The sequence below is a fragment of the Eulemur rufifrons genome, chromosome 9 (genome assembly GCF_041146395.1).
Source record: "Eulemur rufifrons isolate Redbay chromosome 9, OSU_ERuf_1, whole genome shotgun sequence".
NCBI classification, from domain to species: Eukaryota; Metazoa; Chordata; class Mammalia; order Primates; family Lemuridae; genus Eulemur; species Eulemur rufifrons.
Genome location: NC_090991.1, coordinates 7,541,221 through 7,559,670, shown reverse-complemented (window position 1 = coordinate 7,559,670; position 18,450 = coordinate 7,541,221). Strand labels below are relative to the sequence as shown.

The 18,450-nt window shown below is 34.0% G+C and overlaps 1 protein-coding gene across 2 annotated transcripts in view; it reads right to left on the bottom strand.

The window, feature by feature from the left end:
• The window catches only part of MAP2K4 (mitogen-activated protein kinase kinase 4), a 123,045-nt gene that overhangs the window by 23,863 nt on the left and 80,732 nt on the right, over nucleotides 1-18,450 (bottom strand). For both annotated transcript variants that reach the window (XM_069483266.1, XM_069483265.1), the window contains 3 exons: nucleotides 14,554-14,673; nucleotides 12,142-12,193; nucleotides 9,505-9,632 (listed from right to left, as the gene is read on the bottom strand). In XM_069483266.1, coding sequence (XP_069339367.1) covers nucleotides 9,505-9,632; nucleotides 12,142-12,193; nucleotides 14,554-14,673 — 300 coding nt within the window. The remainder of the gene's footprint in view (nucleotides 1-9,504; nucleotides 9,633-12,141; nucleotides 12,194-14,553; nucleotides 14,674-18,450) is intronic.

Below are 18,450 nucleotides of genomic sequence, written 5' to 3'. Positions count from 1 at the left end.
ATTCACTGGGGCCAGGCTTGGCAGCTCACACCTGTAATCCCAGAACTTTGGGAAGCCAAGGTGGGAGGACTGCTTGAGGCCAGGAGTTTGAGAACAGCCTGGGCAACACAGCAAGACCCCTGTCTCTACAAAAAATAAGGAAAATTTAGGCAGGTGTGGTGGTGCGTGCCTATAGTTCCAGCTATCTAAGAGGCGAGGCAGGAGGATCACTTGAGCCCAGCAGTTCAAGGCTGCAGGGAGCAATGATCACACTACCACACTCCAGCCTGGGAGACAGAGCAAGACCCTGTCTCGAAAAAAAAAAAAAAAAAACCAGAGGGGAAAGAATTCAGGGGAGAAAGGAAAAGACCCTGAGGTGGGAATATCCTCCATATGTTTGTGGAACAGCAAGGTCAATGTGGTGGCTAGAGCTGAGCCAACCGAGGGGGGAAGAAGAATGAGAGCACATCAGAAAGATGGCCAAGGGCTGCGTTAGAGCCTTATAGGTTGACAGTAAGGACTCTTGGGATGAGTTTGAAGCACAGAAATGACATGACCTGACCTAATGCTTTGAAAGGTTTGGCTACTGCACCAGGAGCACACTTCAGCAGAGCAAGGGAATAAGGAGTCTGGAGACTAAAGCAATGGGCAGGTAAGAAAGACCAGTGGCTGGACCAATGAACACTGTAGTTTTAAAATGAGGATGGGTTCTAGATACACTTTCAAAGTAAACGGGACAGTATTTGCTAATGGAGCAGGTGTAGAGTACAGAAAACAGAAAGGAATGAGGGATGACTCCAGTTTGTGTCCTGAACAAGCAGACAGAGGGAGGAGTTGCTAGTTACTGAAATACAGAAGAACTGAGGAGAAGGTGGCAGCTCACAGATTTTTGTGGGGAAGAGATAGGTGATGGGAGATCAAAAGTTCTATACCAGACATGCTATTTTTGAAATTTCTAACAGACTCTACGAGGAGGACATGAAATAGGATCTAGATAAATGATTTTGGAGTTTACAGGTGAGGTGTGGGGAGGAAAAGAAAAAGCAGGGAATCATAGGCATTCATCATTTTCCTGAGCATCTACCAAGTGGCTGGTACTGCACATCCCTGCACACAAGAAACAAAGAATATTTAAATCCTTAAGACTAGATGAACTCATTAAAGGAATTTGGGTAGTTAAGAGAACAAAAGAGCTTCAATACTCAGACCCAGGGGTACACCAATGTGAAGAGATCAGGAAGATGAGGAGGATCCAGGGAACCAGCGGAGAAAGACCAGCCAGTGAGGCAGCCAAGAGAGGGCAACATCCTGTAAGCCAACTGATGAAAGAGTTTCAGGAATACAGTATTTCAAATATTACAGGAAGATTAAGGAAGATGAGTCAGAACTGACCACTGGCAACACAAAAGATAATGTTCACGTTGATATTAACAGCTAAAATGGAGTGATGGCAATAAAAGAACCCATTAGAATGGGTCCAAGAAAATGAAAGGAGAAAAAGCACAGACAGCAGGTGTACGCAGATATTTAGAGCTGACAATAAATTTGGCTATCACATTTAAGAAATGTGTATGGTCTATAAGAAGGAATTTGTAAGAAGCATTAACGCAGCTTGAATGAATGGAGAGAAATACCATGTTTCTTCATTGGGAATACTATTATAAAACAGCAATAATCAAATTAACTTAAAAGTTTAATGAAATGCCAGTGAAATTCCAGCTTAACTTAATGATACTAATATTCATTTGAAAAATACAGAAAGATAACAGCAACAGTGTCCAGAAACAGTCCCAAATCTAAAAATTTAGTATAAGAGTATTAACTCTAAACAATAAGATGTTATTTACATGCAATAAGATTACATTTATGTAAAAATGAGACAAGATATACATCCACAAAAAAAAAAAACCCAAAAAACAATTTTTCTCCCTTTATGAATGTATTACAGGTAATTATATTCTCTATTTTACTATTCTTCATTCTTAGTATTTTTAATAGGGACATAATCTTCCAACAAGAAAGATATTTACAAAACTATCAATTCTAGAGTTCTTCAAATGTATTTTATTTAGCATTTACAGAAGTAGGAATAATAAAATGAAATTTCAAAGTCACCAGGAAGTCAAAATATCAAGCCAGTAGGGATAAATTATTCAAAGTTGTAATGGATACAAACAAGAAAGCGGAACATGGGTTTCATTTGGGAATATGTATATATGTGTGGGGACATATAAATATATATATGTGTGTATGTATGTGTATATGCACACACACACAGACTCTCACACATTCAATGCGGAAAAACATGAGAACTGGGATCTTTTCCTGAATATTCCAATATGCTTTCCTAGGCAATAAATATTAGGTATCTTTAGGAAATTCAAAACGAAAATAAAAGTCCTCCTTAGAAAACCATCACCCACTTATGAGGAGCAGTTGTTGTGTCACATAATAAGCAATTCAACTTACTTCTCACAGAAATAAGCATTCAACTGCTAGAGAGCGAAACAGTATTGGTTAACTCAACTTCAAATTCACATTTCCAAAGATGACAGCAGTGCTGCCAAATGGATAGTTGTTTATTTAACTTGATTTTTGTTAAGTCAAAGACTTTACATACCTCCAGCAGTCTCAGTGGTGACTCATAGAGGTGGCCTTGGGGTTTTTTTTTTTTAAAAAAAATAGCTTTATTAAGATGTTAATATAATCCACATACAATTCACCCACGTAAAGTATACAATTCATGTCTTTTAGTATATTCACAGATATGTGCAGCCATGATCAGAGTCCATGTCAGAATATTTTCACCACCTTAAAAAGAAACCCTGCAACTGTCTGAGATCAACACCCCATACTACTCCATCCTACTTTCTAACGCTGTAAATTTCCCTATCCTGGACTTCTATATGAATGGAATCACATATTATAGGGTCTATAATCATATATTATAGGAAGTATATATCTTCTTCCATTTAGCACAATGTTTTCATTGTCTATTCATCTTGTAACAGGAATCAGCACTTCATTCCTTTTTATGGCTAACTACTATTCCACTGTATGAACAGACAACATTTTGTTTACTCATTCATCCACTGATGGACATTTTGGGTTGCTTCTACCTTTGGGGTATTACAAATGCTGCTATAAATATTTATGTACAAGTTTTTGCATAAACATATGTTTTCATGTCTCTTGGGTATATCCTGGGAGTGCAATTGCTGGATCCTAATGTACATCTATGTTCAAATGTTTGAGGAACTGCCAGACTCTTTTCCAAAGTGGCTACACCATTTTATATTCCTACCAAAAGTACATGAGGGTTCCAATTTCTTCACATCATATAACAACTTTTGCTAATAATAACAACATTTTTTGTTATCCCACGTGTTAATTCTAGCCATCCTGGTGAGTATGAAGTGGCAACTCATTGCTGTTTTAAGCCTTTAATTTTTAAACCAATAAATAACTGGAACTCAAATGATGATCAAAAGTTATAAAAACAATTATGGTAGAGTCTTGCCTGACTACACTGAAGAATTTTTTTTCAATTGAAAAGCCTAGTTTTAGACAGTCACATGATATAACACTGTTAAATGAACTGTTTTACACAGAATAGAAATTCTAGTTACTAACATGCATGCCACAAAGAACAAATACTTGAGAAAATCTGGATTTAAGAAAGATGTTTTGGCCAGGTGGTGGCTCATGCCTAGCAGTCTGGCTGAGTCGGGAGGATCACTTGAGGACAGGAGTTCAAGACCAACCTGAGCAAGACCAAGACTCCATCTCTACAAAAAACAGAAAAATTAGGCAGGCGTGGTAGTACCTGCCTGTAGTTCTAGCTATTTGGGAGGCTGAGGCAGGCGGATTGCTTGGGCTCAGAAGTTTGAGATTGCATTAGATTGCATTGAGCATCATGCTACTGCATTCTAGGCCAGGACAACACAGCAAGACTTACAGAGGGGGGGCGGAGGGAGGGAAGTTGTTTCTTTATTGTGGTATTCCTCAGTACTTTTAAGTTATATGCTAATATATACTATGTATCTATAAAACTTAAAATGGCATACAATTATTCCCAAACTTATTTGGCCATAGAAACATTTTAAATAAAATTTTGAAAAGGCCACTTTGTACACCACGTACCAGTTCTTTGAACAGGATTAGAGTTAAGTCACCTCATCTACATTAAAAACGTGGAATCAGAGAGAATGACAGAGTAAGCTCCAAGGGACCATCCTTCCAGAGAAACATTGAAAAATAAAGTACAAATTGTCAGAATCAACTTTGTTAGAATTTTGATAAAAATCAAAGATTTACAGCCACCAAGCAAGTACTGAATCAAGAAAAAGGCAACTTCAAAATGTTAAGCTTAGTCATTATTCAAAAGACACTTATTGACCCCTTATTGTATGCCAACCACTATATGTTAGGTGTTGGGGACATAAACACTCCACACTGAAACATGACCTAAATGTTCTTGCTTTTCCCAAACAGCAGCCATGGCCCTGGAGACAACGCAGCTTAGACACTGGACACAGAAACAAATGGCCATTTAATCTCTTTACCCAGAAGTCTGTTCACTAAAAAGGCTCTTGATGTTCCCCCAGGGACACAGTCATTGAGGGGCTCAGGTGACAAGCAATAGGAGCTGATTCTGCTACCGTACAGTGGAAAAAAAAAAATGTATTTATTGAAAAGATATGGGGAGCTCAGAGAATCAAAGAAAATGGGAAATACTAGGCCCTGGGAGGGACGAAAACCCAAGAAAATTTGGGCAATCTAGGAAGAAGAAAGTGAATAATAGTCCCTTCAGCATGCTGCTGTAGGAATGGATTAACTTTGGCTTAAAAAAAAAAAAATAAAAAATTTTTTTAACTCGGATAGATGCAGAGAATCAACTTAAGTCTACTCCTTGGTGCACAGTACCCTGTACTTATGGGTTGGTGCAGGGCTCCTTTGTTGTCTTGTTTTACATATTTTCCTTATTTGATATCTGGGTCCCACTCCCCTCCTCCCCACAGACAACCACTTTAAATGTGCTTGGTTCCTTATGCAGAAAAATAGTCCTTCAAAACTAAAGACATTAAGACAATCTCAGTTGAACAAAAGTAAGAGTGTGGAAAAGGACACCAGACAGCACCTTGAAGTCATATGAAGAAACAAAGAACTCTAGTAAAGGTATTATAACTACATGAGTGAATACAAAAGCCATTATGACTGTATTTTTGGTTTATAACTCCTCTTTTTGTTTCTTACATGACTTAAAAGACAAGCACATAAAATAATTACAAATCTATGTTATTTGGTACATATGTACACACATAGGATTAGTGAAGACAACAACAATATAAGAGGGGTGGACTGAATACAAGCAAAGTTTTATATGCTTTTGAAGCTAAGATGGTATTAGTTGAAACTGAACTGCTATAAATTTAGGATGCTAATTATAATGAACATGGGAGTCATTGAGAAAATATCTAAAAAAATATTTAGGAAAGGAATCAAAGAGTACACTACAAAAAAAAATCAAACAGGAAAAAAGGCAGTAATAGAGAAAACGAGGAATAAAAAAAGGTATGAAACATACAGAAAAAAAAGAATCAGCAATTACTGCAAATGTATACTGATTAAATGTTCAATCAAAAGAGAGAGATTAGTAAAATAGACAAAAAAACATGATCCTACTGCATGCTGTCTATAAGAGACTCACTTTAGATCCAAAGGCACAAATAGATTGAAAGTAAAACAGTGAAAAAAGATATTCAATGCACTAGTAACCAAAAGTGAGCTGGAGTGGTTACACTAGTATTAGACAAAATAGTTTTTTAAGTCAAAAATTGTTACAAGAGATAAAAGATCATTAGATATTGATAGAAGGGTCAACTCATACAGAGGATATAACAACTATAAACACATACACATCAAACAAGAGCTGCAAAATACATAAAGCAAACACTGACAGAACTGAAAGGAGGAACACAGTTTTACAATAACAGCTGGAGGTTTAAATACCCCATTTCGAATAATGAAAAGAACATCTAGACAGGTCAATGAGGAAATAGAGGACTTGAACAACACTATCAACCAACTGGACCCAACAGATATATACATAACACTCTACCCAACAACAGCAGAATATACATTTTTCTCAAGTGCACACAGAATATTAATATTCTCCAGGATGGACCATAAGTTAGTCCAGAAAAAGTAAAATAGCCTTATAGAATAAGGCAATAAAGAAAGAAAATATTTTTGTACAGCTATGCAATGTTTTTGTGGTTTAAGCTAAGTGTTACTACAAAAGAGTCAAAAAGTTAAAAGAATTAAAAATTTTATAAAGTAAAAAAAGTTATAGTACCCTAAGTTTATTATTAAAGAAAACTATTTTTTTTAATAAATTTAGTGTACCTTAAGTATACAGTGTTTATAAAGTTTACAGTAATGTATAGTAATGTTCTAGGCCTTCAAATTCACTCACTACTCACTCACTGACTCACCCAGAGCAACTTCCAGTCCTGCAAACTCCATTCATGATAAATGCCCTATATAGGTGTGTCATTTTTAATATTTATACCATATTTTGCTGTACCTTTTCCATGTTTATATACACAAATAGTTACCATTGTTTTACAACTGCCTACAGTATTCAGTACAGGAACATGCTGTAAGGTTTGCGGCTTAGGAGCAACAGGCTATACCATACAGCCTAGATGTATAGTAGGTGATGCCATATACATTTGTGTAAGTACACTCTATGATGTTCACACAATGATAAAATCACGTCATAAAACATTTCTCAGAACGTATCCCTGTGGTTAAGAGACACATGACTGTATAGTTATGGGGGCTGGGGGCAAAACGTTAACAGTTTATGGAAAAATTTATATATAAACTCTACATTTTAAACACTTCATGTTGAACAATCTAATGAGTAATCCCAATTCATGAAGACTAAAAACAAATTACAAATCTTAAATAAAAGGATACTTTTCTCATAGATTTTGTCAAGATACAAAGGAGTCAAACCATTTGGAGCCTTTTAAAATTAACGCTGATTGCATTCTTGTCTATCTACATAGGCCTCAGAAGACAAGAACGAACAGGAGCATTTCACTTGGTTCGGTAAAGATCAGAGGCAGAGAGTTTATCATCAGCCTGTGTGCACCAAAGTTTTCAGCAGGAAAACAGAAACCTTGCACCTCCTGGGCCTACAAAGAACATCTCTACATAAGAATGGAAGTCTTGAGGGGGAAATTATTTGAAATTGAAAATATGGAAAACTTTTCCATTACTACTTCTGTTGTATAACAGGTTGTATAACATACAGGCAAAGAAAAAAACCCTCACAAAATCATAAGGAAAAGTGTCTGTCACACTTTTCCTTATAACTTAGTATTTAGTTATAATATAAATACTAAGAAAATCTATAGATCCTTTATGAAAAATATATCAAATTAGACTGATTAAAAAAACCAACTACGAGAAAGACAAAAAAATAGACAATGGGTAGACTAAAGAAAAATGTTCAGAAAAGAAAGAGTTGAGAGAAAGAGAGAGAAAGAAGAAAGGAAGGAAGATGACTAATTTATCCTTTTGCTATTAATTAAATTGTAAATCTTAGGAGTTCTTCCAAAGCAGAAGGTTTTATATTGGCACATAATAATATTTTGGGAGAAATAGCCAATTTATAAAAACCTCTGCTTGTAAAACGATACAGTTTGTTCAGTTCATATGAGGTGGTACTTACAACCAGACTTATAAACAGAAAAAATGGAAAGGGGAAAAAGCAAACTAATAAACGCACTTTTCAATTTTGAAAAAAAAAAAAAAAAGAATGGAAATCTGTTTCTTTAATTCTTTCTTTAAAAGTTGACTGAATTCAAAATATTCTACTCTATCTGGGCCACAGTTGCATTTTTAAAGCCTGAATGAATCAAATACAAATCTTAGCCAATGTTACACAGCAAAAGCATGTAGTAAACCTGAGTACTGAGACAAGCTCTAAAAATGTAGATAACAATTTCAGTTAATTTTCAAGGCATCATTACTAAAGGTATAAATTACACCATTTCCCAAAGGTTCCATGTCTAATTATTTTTATTTCTTGTGTTTCAACTTGTTCATTTATCACTAATTATCAAGATAAACATATGATCATCTGAATTGTCCCAAGAATCTGCCTGGCCAGTCAACATCGACAAAACCAAAACTTTCAATGAAGGTGTCTTAATTACACACATACGTACACACAAAAACACACACCCTCAAACATTCTCACTTGAAGAAAAAGTTGACATGAAAAGATCTAAAAGAACAAAAAGTATTGAAAAATGCAACAATTCTAAAATATTGTCAATACTGAAAATTCTCAAATATGTTTTCTAAATATAACGACCACAGTATAAACAGGTAACAGAACATGTGCAAAGAATATATGTAGTGCTGTTGTTTTACACTGTTTACAGATTGAGAGCTATATAAGAGGAAAAAGAAGTGTTGATGAAAATTTAATAGTACTTTCGAATGGCATGGGAAATAAAAAAATTTATTTAAGTGTTTAAAATAAGCATGAAATTTGAGATAGCACTAAGCCTACTCATTCACAAACAAGATAGAACACCTATAATATCTAGCCTTGATTTTTCTTACTTTTCTATTGTTTATAGCACCGGGTTTAGAAACATATAAACCAAGAAGGAAATTAACAAGGGAAAAATTTTTATTCAACTCTAAGCTAATCTTTAAAGGAGACTGCAAAGACTAAAACAGAAGTTGTTGGCAGGAATGCCTCAACAAACAACTAAAACCTTATGTATCACCATTTAGAACAGTGTACTGGTCCCCAAAGAACCATGCCCACATTAAAGGAAGATATTAACACTTAGGGAAAATGTTTAAAATAGAGACACTAAATTCTAATTCAAATATAGATCAAAATCGACTCTGTAGGAACATACACCAAGGTAAGATGAGTTTCCTATCTGTGGATAGATAGTGTACATCTGTCTCTCTGAGGAAGAAACTAAAAACATTCAAAACATGCTTCAGACTCTAGAAGACATACTGTGTTCTGCTATGAACGCAAGGTTTCCCAATCTTTTCTGACTAGAAACTGTATCCCTTAATAGCCTAGGACACACTCTTAATATGCTCTGATTATCTATATCTACTACAGTCAAGACAGCATACGAGGTACTAGAAACACAAAGACACCTTCTGAGAACTTACCACCTGGTGATTAGTTGAATTTAATATAACGGAAAAATAATACTCAGAGAAGATCACAAATGCTAAATGCAAAATAAGAGAAACAGATTAAGACAATGAATATTGAGTTCACTGTAATAATTTAGAAAAGTTTCATGGAGAAGCTAGAAGCTGAACTTGGACTTTAGGAGAGACGGAGACATTCTAGCATGTTGAAGCTGAATGACCAATGGCAGATTTCTTAGAAGTACAGCACCAAAGGGCACGGGCTCTCTATGCAATGACTATCAAGCAAGATGGTTTGGACTTCACACTTACAGCCATATATGGCCTACACCCAGCATCTCTTGTCTTGGCGATGGAGTCCACAAGCTGTCCACTAATACCAAAGTCACAGAGTTTAATATTTCCACTTCTGTCCAGAAGAATATTGGAAGGTTTGATATCTGCAAGAGACAGATGTCATTCAGTGTATAATTAATCAATACTTTCCTAAGTTAGATAAGGCTCCACTTTAAGCAAAAATATTGAAACACCTTAAGACAACATTAAGTGTGTTCAAGTCTTAAACTCAGATATATAAAAAGCAAAAACATCTTCAGTTATCACATTCAATCGTTCGCATTTTAATCATGTAACTTTAATGACCAGAATTGTGTAAACGTAGCAGCAAAGGTCATTTCACCAACAACATCTTAATATAAATACAGATAAAGGTTGATTTTTTTCTTAACATCTTCACATTTATCAATTTTAGACAAAACTATGATTTTTCTGTACTGGAAATGAGAAAAACCAATCTTATGAATGCCAATGCTTAAAAGCTAAATAGTAATATCAAAAAATGTTTCACAATAAATTTAGGCATTAAATTGTTTTCATCAAGAGTCATATATTCATTTATTTGGTTCAAATTCATAATGTTACAGTCAATATATGAGAAAAGTCAAATCCTTTCTTCACTGACAACTCACAAGCATGTGCCAATCAGCTGTCTGGTCAATTTTCCTCCTTTGCTCAACTAACCTTCTACCCCTGTTATCTCAATCTTTCTATCCATTTCATTATCATGATCATGGCTCAATGAATAAAAAGTAAGGTTTATAATACAGGATACAGAAACATCTAAATATAACTCAGAAGGTGACCCACAAAAAAATCCAGAAAAGAAGTCTTATTGCTAATACAGCTGACTGCCTACTGAAGATCCATTCCTAACCACTCCTTTCTAATAAAACCTGCATTTTGTTGAGGTATCTATTCCTCTCTGTGTGGCTCCATCCATACTTTTAAAACCTGGCTCTTACTGTTCTAAGCTTTATTAGGGTACTCTCATGCTCCTTGTCAGCAACTAGTGTTAGAGCATGAGGCAAATCTAGTGAATGAGACAAGAAAGCATTAGAGACACGTAGGGAAAATTTCTGTGCTTCTGTGAGCCACACAGGACAAGAGAGAGCCTGTTCTTCAGGGGGTTGTCCTTTCTAAATGTGACACTGGGATCTGCTCTAGTCATTACTACCCTGAAGAAGGAGCCATCACATGAAGCAAGGCAGAGTCAAAAGGGAGCTTGACCCCTAATCACATTGTGCTTCAAGCAATTCTACCTCTGGACATATTATGACAAATAATGAATTTCCTTAAAGTTTAAAGCTTCAAGGATTTTCTATTACTTGAGATCAAAAGCACTCTAACTGCAGCAAAAAAGCTGACTTATCCTAATTGATAACAGACAGTTATGAGCTCATTTTATTTAGTAAGAGGAAAATCAAAGTTACTTCTGAAGGTTTTTTATTTTATTCAACTACTCCCCAGGCAGTATCTTAGTGCTTTACTAAGATTTGTCAAATGCCCTAAAGCTGATACTCTGATAATTATAAATCACAGCTAAAGAAGATGGGGAAGAAAAGATGACAGCATGATAAACTACAAAGGGACAAAAATTTTTGTTTAGGGACCTAACTCTACATGATTTTAAGGCCAAAAAGAAAATATTATTTTTAATAAGCATTAAGCCAAGTAAAATTAAATAATATATTCTAATGTTCAAGGTTAACTAATTTCAGTGGTCCAGTGTCAACCCCAAACTAAAACTACTTAAATAAATGTCCCAATTATTAATTTCTTTAACCATTAGAAATTGTATTTCCTAGAATTCAAGATTTTTCAAGTCTCTGAATTTGATCTTTTACTTTCTTTCCTATTTATTATCAGGCTGAATCACACACTGCCGTGTATTGTCTTAGGTTTGTCCAATATAAATTTACTGAGGGTACTGACTACCTCATTACCTTGAGTCTAGCAAAGTAATAAACAAAGCAAGCACTTAATCTGTTTGCTTACTTAAATTCATGATTCCCACAGGGTCACTGTTTTTCTAGGTTTGGCCTTCAACTACATAAATGTTTAAATTTGAATCTGTGTCTAATAAGGCCCAGATTACTGTTTTCACAAATACAACAAGTAGAGGAATTTTATTTTATAACACTAATTAAAAGATCTCCCTCAATTTACAGAAATATCCTCTAAAGTAAAGAAGAAACACTTGATAGGGATAGTAACATGCCTTTAAAATGCTTGAGGATACTACCACTCAGATTCTTCTTTGAATGTCCACAAGACCACCTTGATGACTTCTTTGTATACAGAGAAGTATTGATTATCTACCAGGCAAATAGGTAACTATTTTTCAACTAAAAGTTACATCAATTGGCAGCAAAATCTAAGCCCAAGATACTAATTTCTAAGCCCAACATACTAATAAGTCAGGCTGAAACTTATTGAATCCTGAAGAAAATAAACTAAATTAATAATAAAGTTTTAAGGTACTTTTTTTTTCCCCGCAAAATAGAAATATTTCAGGAATGCTTATACAGTGACACTGTAACTTTCAATAATTTTTTTACTAATTAAGGGGGGAAGTTAATTTCTATTCTACAAAAAACAAACCATACTCACCTCTGTGAATAATTTTCAAGTTTTCTTTTAAGTGATTTAGTGCTTTCACAGTCTAGGGAGAAAAAGAAGACGTGGGATAAACAACTTGTTTCTTTTGTTCAAACAGCAGAATAGCTTATCATAAGTAATATCCCTTGTAGTCCTCTGTATACTTTTTAAGCTTAATATTTCAATATTCTGTCCATCATTTTTTATGTTAACCAAAAATACTGAATGATGATTTTAGATCTGAAAACTTAGTTGCCTTTATATGCTGCTCCCTGAAAGCTAAAAAAAAAAAAAAAAAAAAAAAGGTGACTTATAATTTGTTTAATAAGTCATTAAAAAGTTGTATCAGGTTTCTTGTACCTCCAACCTGTACAAGAAGGACCAATGGGGAGGTTCCACTATCAATAGTAATTAATAAGTTTTCCCAAGTTCTCAGTTTGCCACAATCATTTACCCTTATTGAGTGCAGAGCATTCAAAATAATTTTTGCAGAGCCAGGGTATCTTTGTTCAACCACTGTGGTCATTTATCCAGAATTTATACTATTGTTTGATCACTGATCATGATCAGAAAATCATAGATATTTTCAGGAAGAAAGGGAGAGGACACTTGAATTAAAATTTCCACAACCTCAAATTAAAAGAGAACTAAACAGCAGGCCAACCATTTCCTATAGAAAAGTCAAGTCCCTGCTGTCGTCAAGCTGCTGGATATGAGAAATGTAGAACACACAAACTTGTAATATTTCAAATAGCTATGGTCGTGTGTTCATTGGTTTACTAATTAGCAAGAAGAGACAACACAGAGTAAACTTAAATATGTGCTTAATACATAAGGTAGTCACCAAGTCTGGAAACAGGCAAATATGTAATAAATTATTCATTAGTGTATATATTATTTATATTGCAATACAAATAAAATAATTTTCTCTATGTTTTCCAGTTTCATGGTCATTCTGTCATATAATGATTAAGAGCAGGGTTCTGGGATCAGGCCACCAAGACTTAAATCATTTACCACCTATAATTATATAAACATCAAAGCAATTATTTAATCTCTCCATGCTTCAGATTTATCATCTATAAAAATGGGATTACACTATTTACCATAGAGAGCTGCTATGAAGATTTATATGTTATAAGATCTTGGTTTAAAGCAAATAAACATTCAACAACCGTTGGTTAAAATTATTTTCTACTGTTATATTATAATTATTATGAATAGTTACAAGTTCTAAGATTATACTGGTTTGGTATACTGCAGAAAGAGGGCTAAATGATCAATGTAAAATTTCATATACTCAATGTGAATAATGAGTAAGTTTCCAGTCTAACTCGGTTTCTTTTTAAAAATTATTTGAAAGAATATATATCTTAAAATTTAGCTCATAAAACATTTAGATTTAATCACTAATTTGGCAAAGTGACTTAAAATATTAATGAGACCTATGAATCTTAATGACTATTATTTGACTTAATTTTTTAAAATCCAGTTATACATACACACATCTCCTACACGTAAAACACGGTTCAGAAACTATATTTTTAACCAGGCTTATTAACCTTTAATGATTAAATAAGATAAACTGGCAATTGACAGGTGGACTATATTGGAAGGGAATACGCAGGCAAAGAAGAGCTAGGAAATTACATGCAACCAGAATATCTATCTTACGATTTCCTACATGATTTAATTTATACACCAACTAACTTAATACATGTCATTAGCTTAGATTCTCAGGGGTTTCAAAGAATATTAATTTTGCTCTATTAAAAATATATTATCTTTTCCCTTTGGAAAAAATTTGTGAATATTTGTCCACTAAAAGATCCAGAGTAAGAAAAAAGTGATCATGAATTCACTTTCAAAACTATCAACACATACACAAAAGAGTACATATTTTCTTTTTTGGTACTTTGGTAAAAGAGAATCGACCAAATTAATAGTAATGCTGGTTCCTAAAATTGCCAGTCAACATTTTAAATAGTTTAGGCTGAAAAATCCAAATTTTCAACCACTTTGTCTAAGGGCTTCAATTAAGAGGATTCAAGGAGACTGCTGTGATTCTGATTAATTTAGGGATAAGTGTGGTATATAACCTATTTAAAAATAGTTAAAGCAACAGGAAAAAATGAATAGAAAATTGCTTTTTCTAGTCTTATTAATAGCACAGTCTGTTATGATTCATTGAGATTCAAATGAAAAGAACACTGTCAGTATTTATCTGAACCATATTTTGAAAAATGTTCTTAGAACCTATTGTGTTAATGCCCTACAAAAGTGACTTTGTCTCTTGTTTTAACTACAAATTATTTTCACGAAGGTCAACATTCTGTGAAGGACATTCATATGCACATTCAAAACCCCAGCAGCATCTTTATAAAACTATATATACCATGAACAATTTGAAAGCCAAGTACTTACTGCTAAAGTGATTTTGCCTAAAATTTCTTCTGGAATAACATCATCTAATACACTATATACATATTTGTAAAACTTATCAAACGAGGTAGACATGAGTTCCATACAGATCCAACAGTCACCCTATAAAATAATAAATATCTGTTATTCTCATGTATCTTAATATTAAGTACCACATTACCTTTACTTAAAATAGAAATACAATTAGAAAAGAAGCAATCTTATTCTCTTTTTTATTTTTAATCTTGAACTAGGGATACTTTTTGGTTCCTTATTAAAGCCCTGGGCAGAATATTCCATTCAGGTTTAAATACAAACTAAACTAAACTATGTGGTGAAGGCTAATTTCCCCCAGTCTTAATTGTATAGAATGGGCAGTCTTACATAGTAAGCTTTTATACTTTTTTATAAAAATGCCAAATTCTGCCATAATGCAACATAAAAATAGGAAGTGGAAAACCATTCATTCTTACTAAGAAAACAGAACGACAGTAATATTGATAGACTATATAAACTTCTCAAATTGGCCAGAAAGAAAAAGGAAAAAAACACAAAAATGCACAAAGCAAACGCCATGCCTGAACACCTCGCTCAAATGCTACCTTCTCAGTGAGGCCTATTCTAACTGATACAAAGTGCAAGTCATCCCACATGGCATTCCCTTACCCTTCTGTTCTATGAAGCTCTCATCATCTTCTAATATACAGTATAATTTACTAATTTATTATGTTTGTCACATATCTTCCCTAGTAGAATGTAACCTCCACCAGGACAGGGGCTCAATGAAGATTTGTTAAATGAAGGGATGCTCGCTATAATTAAACTGAACCATTCAAACACTGCTGGCAGCATTAATCGATTGTTTAAACCAATTTGAATGCAATTTGACAACAAAACAAGAGAAATAAATGTGTTGATAACATTTGATAGAATCATCTCATGTCTGGGAATGTAACTTAAATATTCTATAAATTACAAAAAGGAAAAACAACTAGAAACCAATGAACTATCTCACAAAAAGGAATGGTACAATATAAAAGGGATTGTCTTAAGTTGCATTTCTTGAAAACTATGCAATTCATGAAAGGTATGCATATGAGGCATGAAAAAATGAAGAATATAGGCAAATACCATGATTGTAATTCTGTAAAAGTACACATGCTATGAACAAGGACTACAAAGAACCTTACGAAAGTGTAAATACCATCAGGATAATGACAAAATTATCTTAAACAATTTTGTATGTTGTTACTAATTTATGGATCCAGCTGTATACTCACAGATTTTCAACCCACTAATCTCCTCTCCCTCAAGTCTGGCCAGGATTGATTGATTATATAAGAGATTCATGTCTGTTACAGTAAAATGGCTTGCCCAAAACAACACTGCTAATTGCTAACAATTAGCAGAATCCCGTTATCTAACTCTATTCTTCTATCAACACTTAGAATGCCAGTACACTTAACTCACATGTATAGAGTATATGCTGTGATAAATATTGAGATGAGCAATAGCACTCTTACAACACGACCACCTGCCAGAACATTCCTGTAGCTACATGGCTGCACACAACACATTTTTGTAAAGCATATTTCCCATAATGACACAACTTTTACTTATATTTTCTTTAAATCTTTCCTAAGTCTCTTTTTCCTTAGACTGAAATTAGAGAATGGCTCTTACAAAAGATTAACACCCTCCACCTAAAACACAGACTTGAATTTATTTTAATCTAAAGACACCATCTCAGTAAGTTTACTCAAATTTTGTATCAGAGAAAAACATAGTATATTTAACTCATCCACTTGGAGGAACAGTAGGAAGAAACTTAACCTCAATAGTATAGAGAAAAGTGGAATGACCACAGATATTAAGAGTCTGAAAGGCCTGAATGGGTTTTCCTACTTTCTACTTATATATAAGCTTGGGCCTCCTTACTTGCTTATCTATGAAATGAGACTGTTCCACCACCCTTAACAGACTGCAATAAAGGTCAAATGAATTAATATATGTTAAACATAAAAAAAAGTGCCTGGAAGGTGCTAAAAACTATAGTAACAAATTTGAAGAGAGAAGGAATGGAAAAATAGGCAAACAAAAGAGAAAAAAAACATGGGAGTGGGAGAATAAAGGTAGGAAGCAAACTGAGAACTGAAGGCGAGAAGGGGAGGCAGACAGCAGCAATCAGCTCCAGAGAGGGAAGTCTTTGTCATTTCTAAGGCACACAACCTAAGGTAAACTTATCTCTCTGGCAGTTGCTTTTGGCTATAACTGAGAATAGACAGCAGCAATCTCAAGCTGCATTTTTTAAAAAATGAAATGGTCAGAGCTGCCTGAAAAAGTAGCCACAGTAACATTATTTTCATGTTCAAACAAAAGAAAGGAAGGACAACCTACAGAAGAAGAAATTAATCAATGTGGATTTACTGAAAAAGCTGGGGTATAAAAAAAAAAACCTGAACCACTAAGATAACATAAGGGTTCCTAAAGACAAGCTCTAGATGAAACCAATAACATACATACTTATATATACCAAAAATAACCACATTAAAATGTTTAAATAAAATGTTTAAATAAACATTTAAAATGTTTAAAAAGCTACCCATGCACACTAAAAGAACTATAAGTCACCTAAAAACGTACTTAACAAAATAGGCAAAACCTTTATGCAAACAAGTATAAAGTGGTCCCAAAGGACATAACAACAACCTGATCAAATGGAGCAGCAGATCATGTTTACAAATGTGAAGACTCAAGATAATAAACATGTCAAATTCCCCCAAATTAAGAATTCAATTAAAATTCTAATCAAAATTTTCATGAACCTGGACAGGCTGATCCTAAAGCTTATATAGAAAAGTAGAGCCAAGAATAGCTGAGGCAATTTTAAAGAGGGAATGATCTACTACAGAGACTTTTTATAAAGCTATCACAATTAAAAGATAAATATACATCAATGGAACAGATTTAAAAGTCCATGCACATAGAGAAATTTGATGTATGTTAGATGTAACAAAGCAAATAGTGGCAAAAGGATGGATTATGCAATGAATGCTGATGGGACCATTGGCCTTCCATACATAAAAAAGATAAATTAGATCCTCACCTCAAATGATTCACAAATATAAATGGATTTTGCGAAAAACAACAGTTTAAAACTTTTAAAAATAAAAGCTCTTCATGACTTCAGGGCACGAAAAAAAATTTCCTCCTCAAAACAGACATGTAAACAACAAATCACAGAGGATAAGACTTATTAAATATAACTCCATTATAATGAATACTTCTGTATGATAAAAGACACAATACTAAAAGTTTAAAAATGAGACAAAAATACCTTATGTAAAGAAACAAAAGATGAGCACCCTGAATAATAAAGAGCTATGCTAAAGTAATTAGAAAAAGACTTAATGTCAAAGGGATACGAATAGGTAATTTACAGAAAACCTCAACTCACACAATCTGTGAAATGTGTACCTCACCAATCAGGGAAATGCAATTTTAAAAGTGAGATACTGCTTTAAGCCCATCTGACACCCAATTATTACATGTTTAATATTACCAAATGTTAGTACAGACCAGGAAAAAGGAGATTTGTGATGGTAAATGCTAATGGCCTACCCAATAAATGTTCCCCCACTTCCTATGTACAATGCACCTAGCTAAAATCTACATTTCCCTGTCCTTAATGTAGAGAAGGGCAGACAATGAGATATTAACACAAAACAGTTGGTTCATAACTCCACATAAGCCCTTTCAGTTCTTCTCCTTTTTCTTCCTGTGTGAGGACATTACAGCTGAACCATGATAGCTTGAACCATGAAATAGTCTTAACAATGGAAACTACAACTAAGTAAGCCATTGGCAGTCTCCATTACTGGCCGGTGATACAAGTGATAC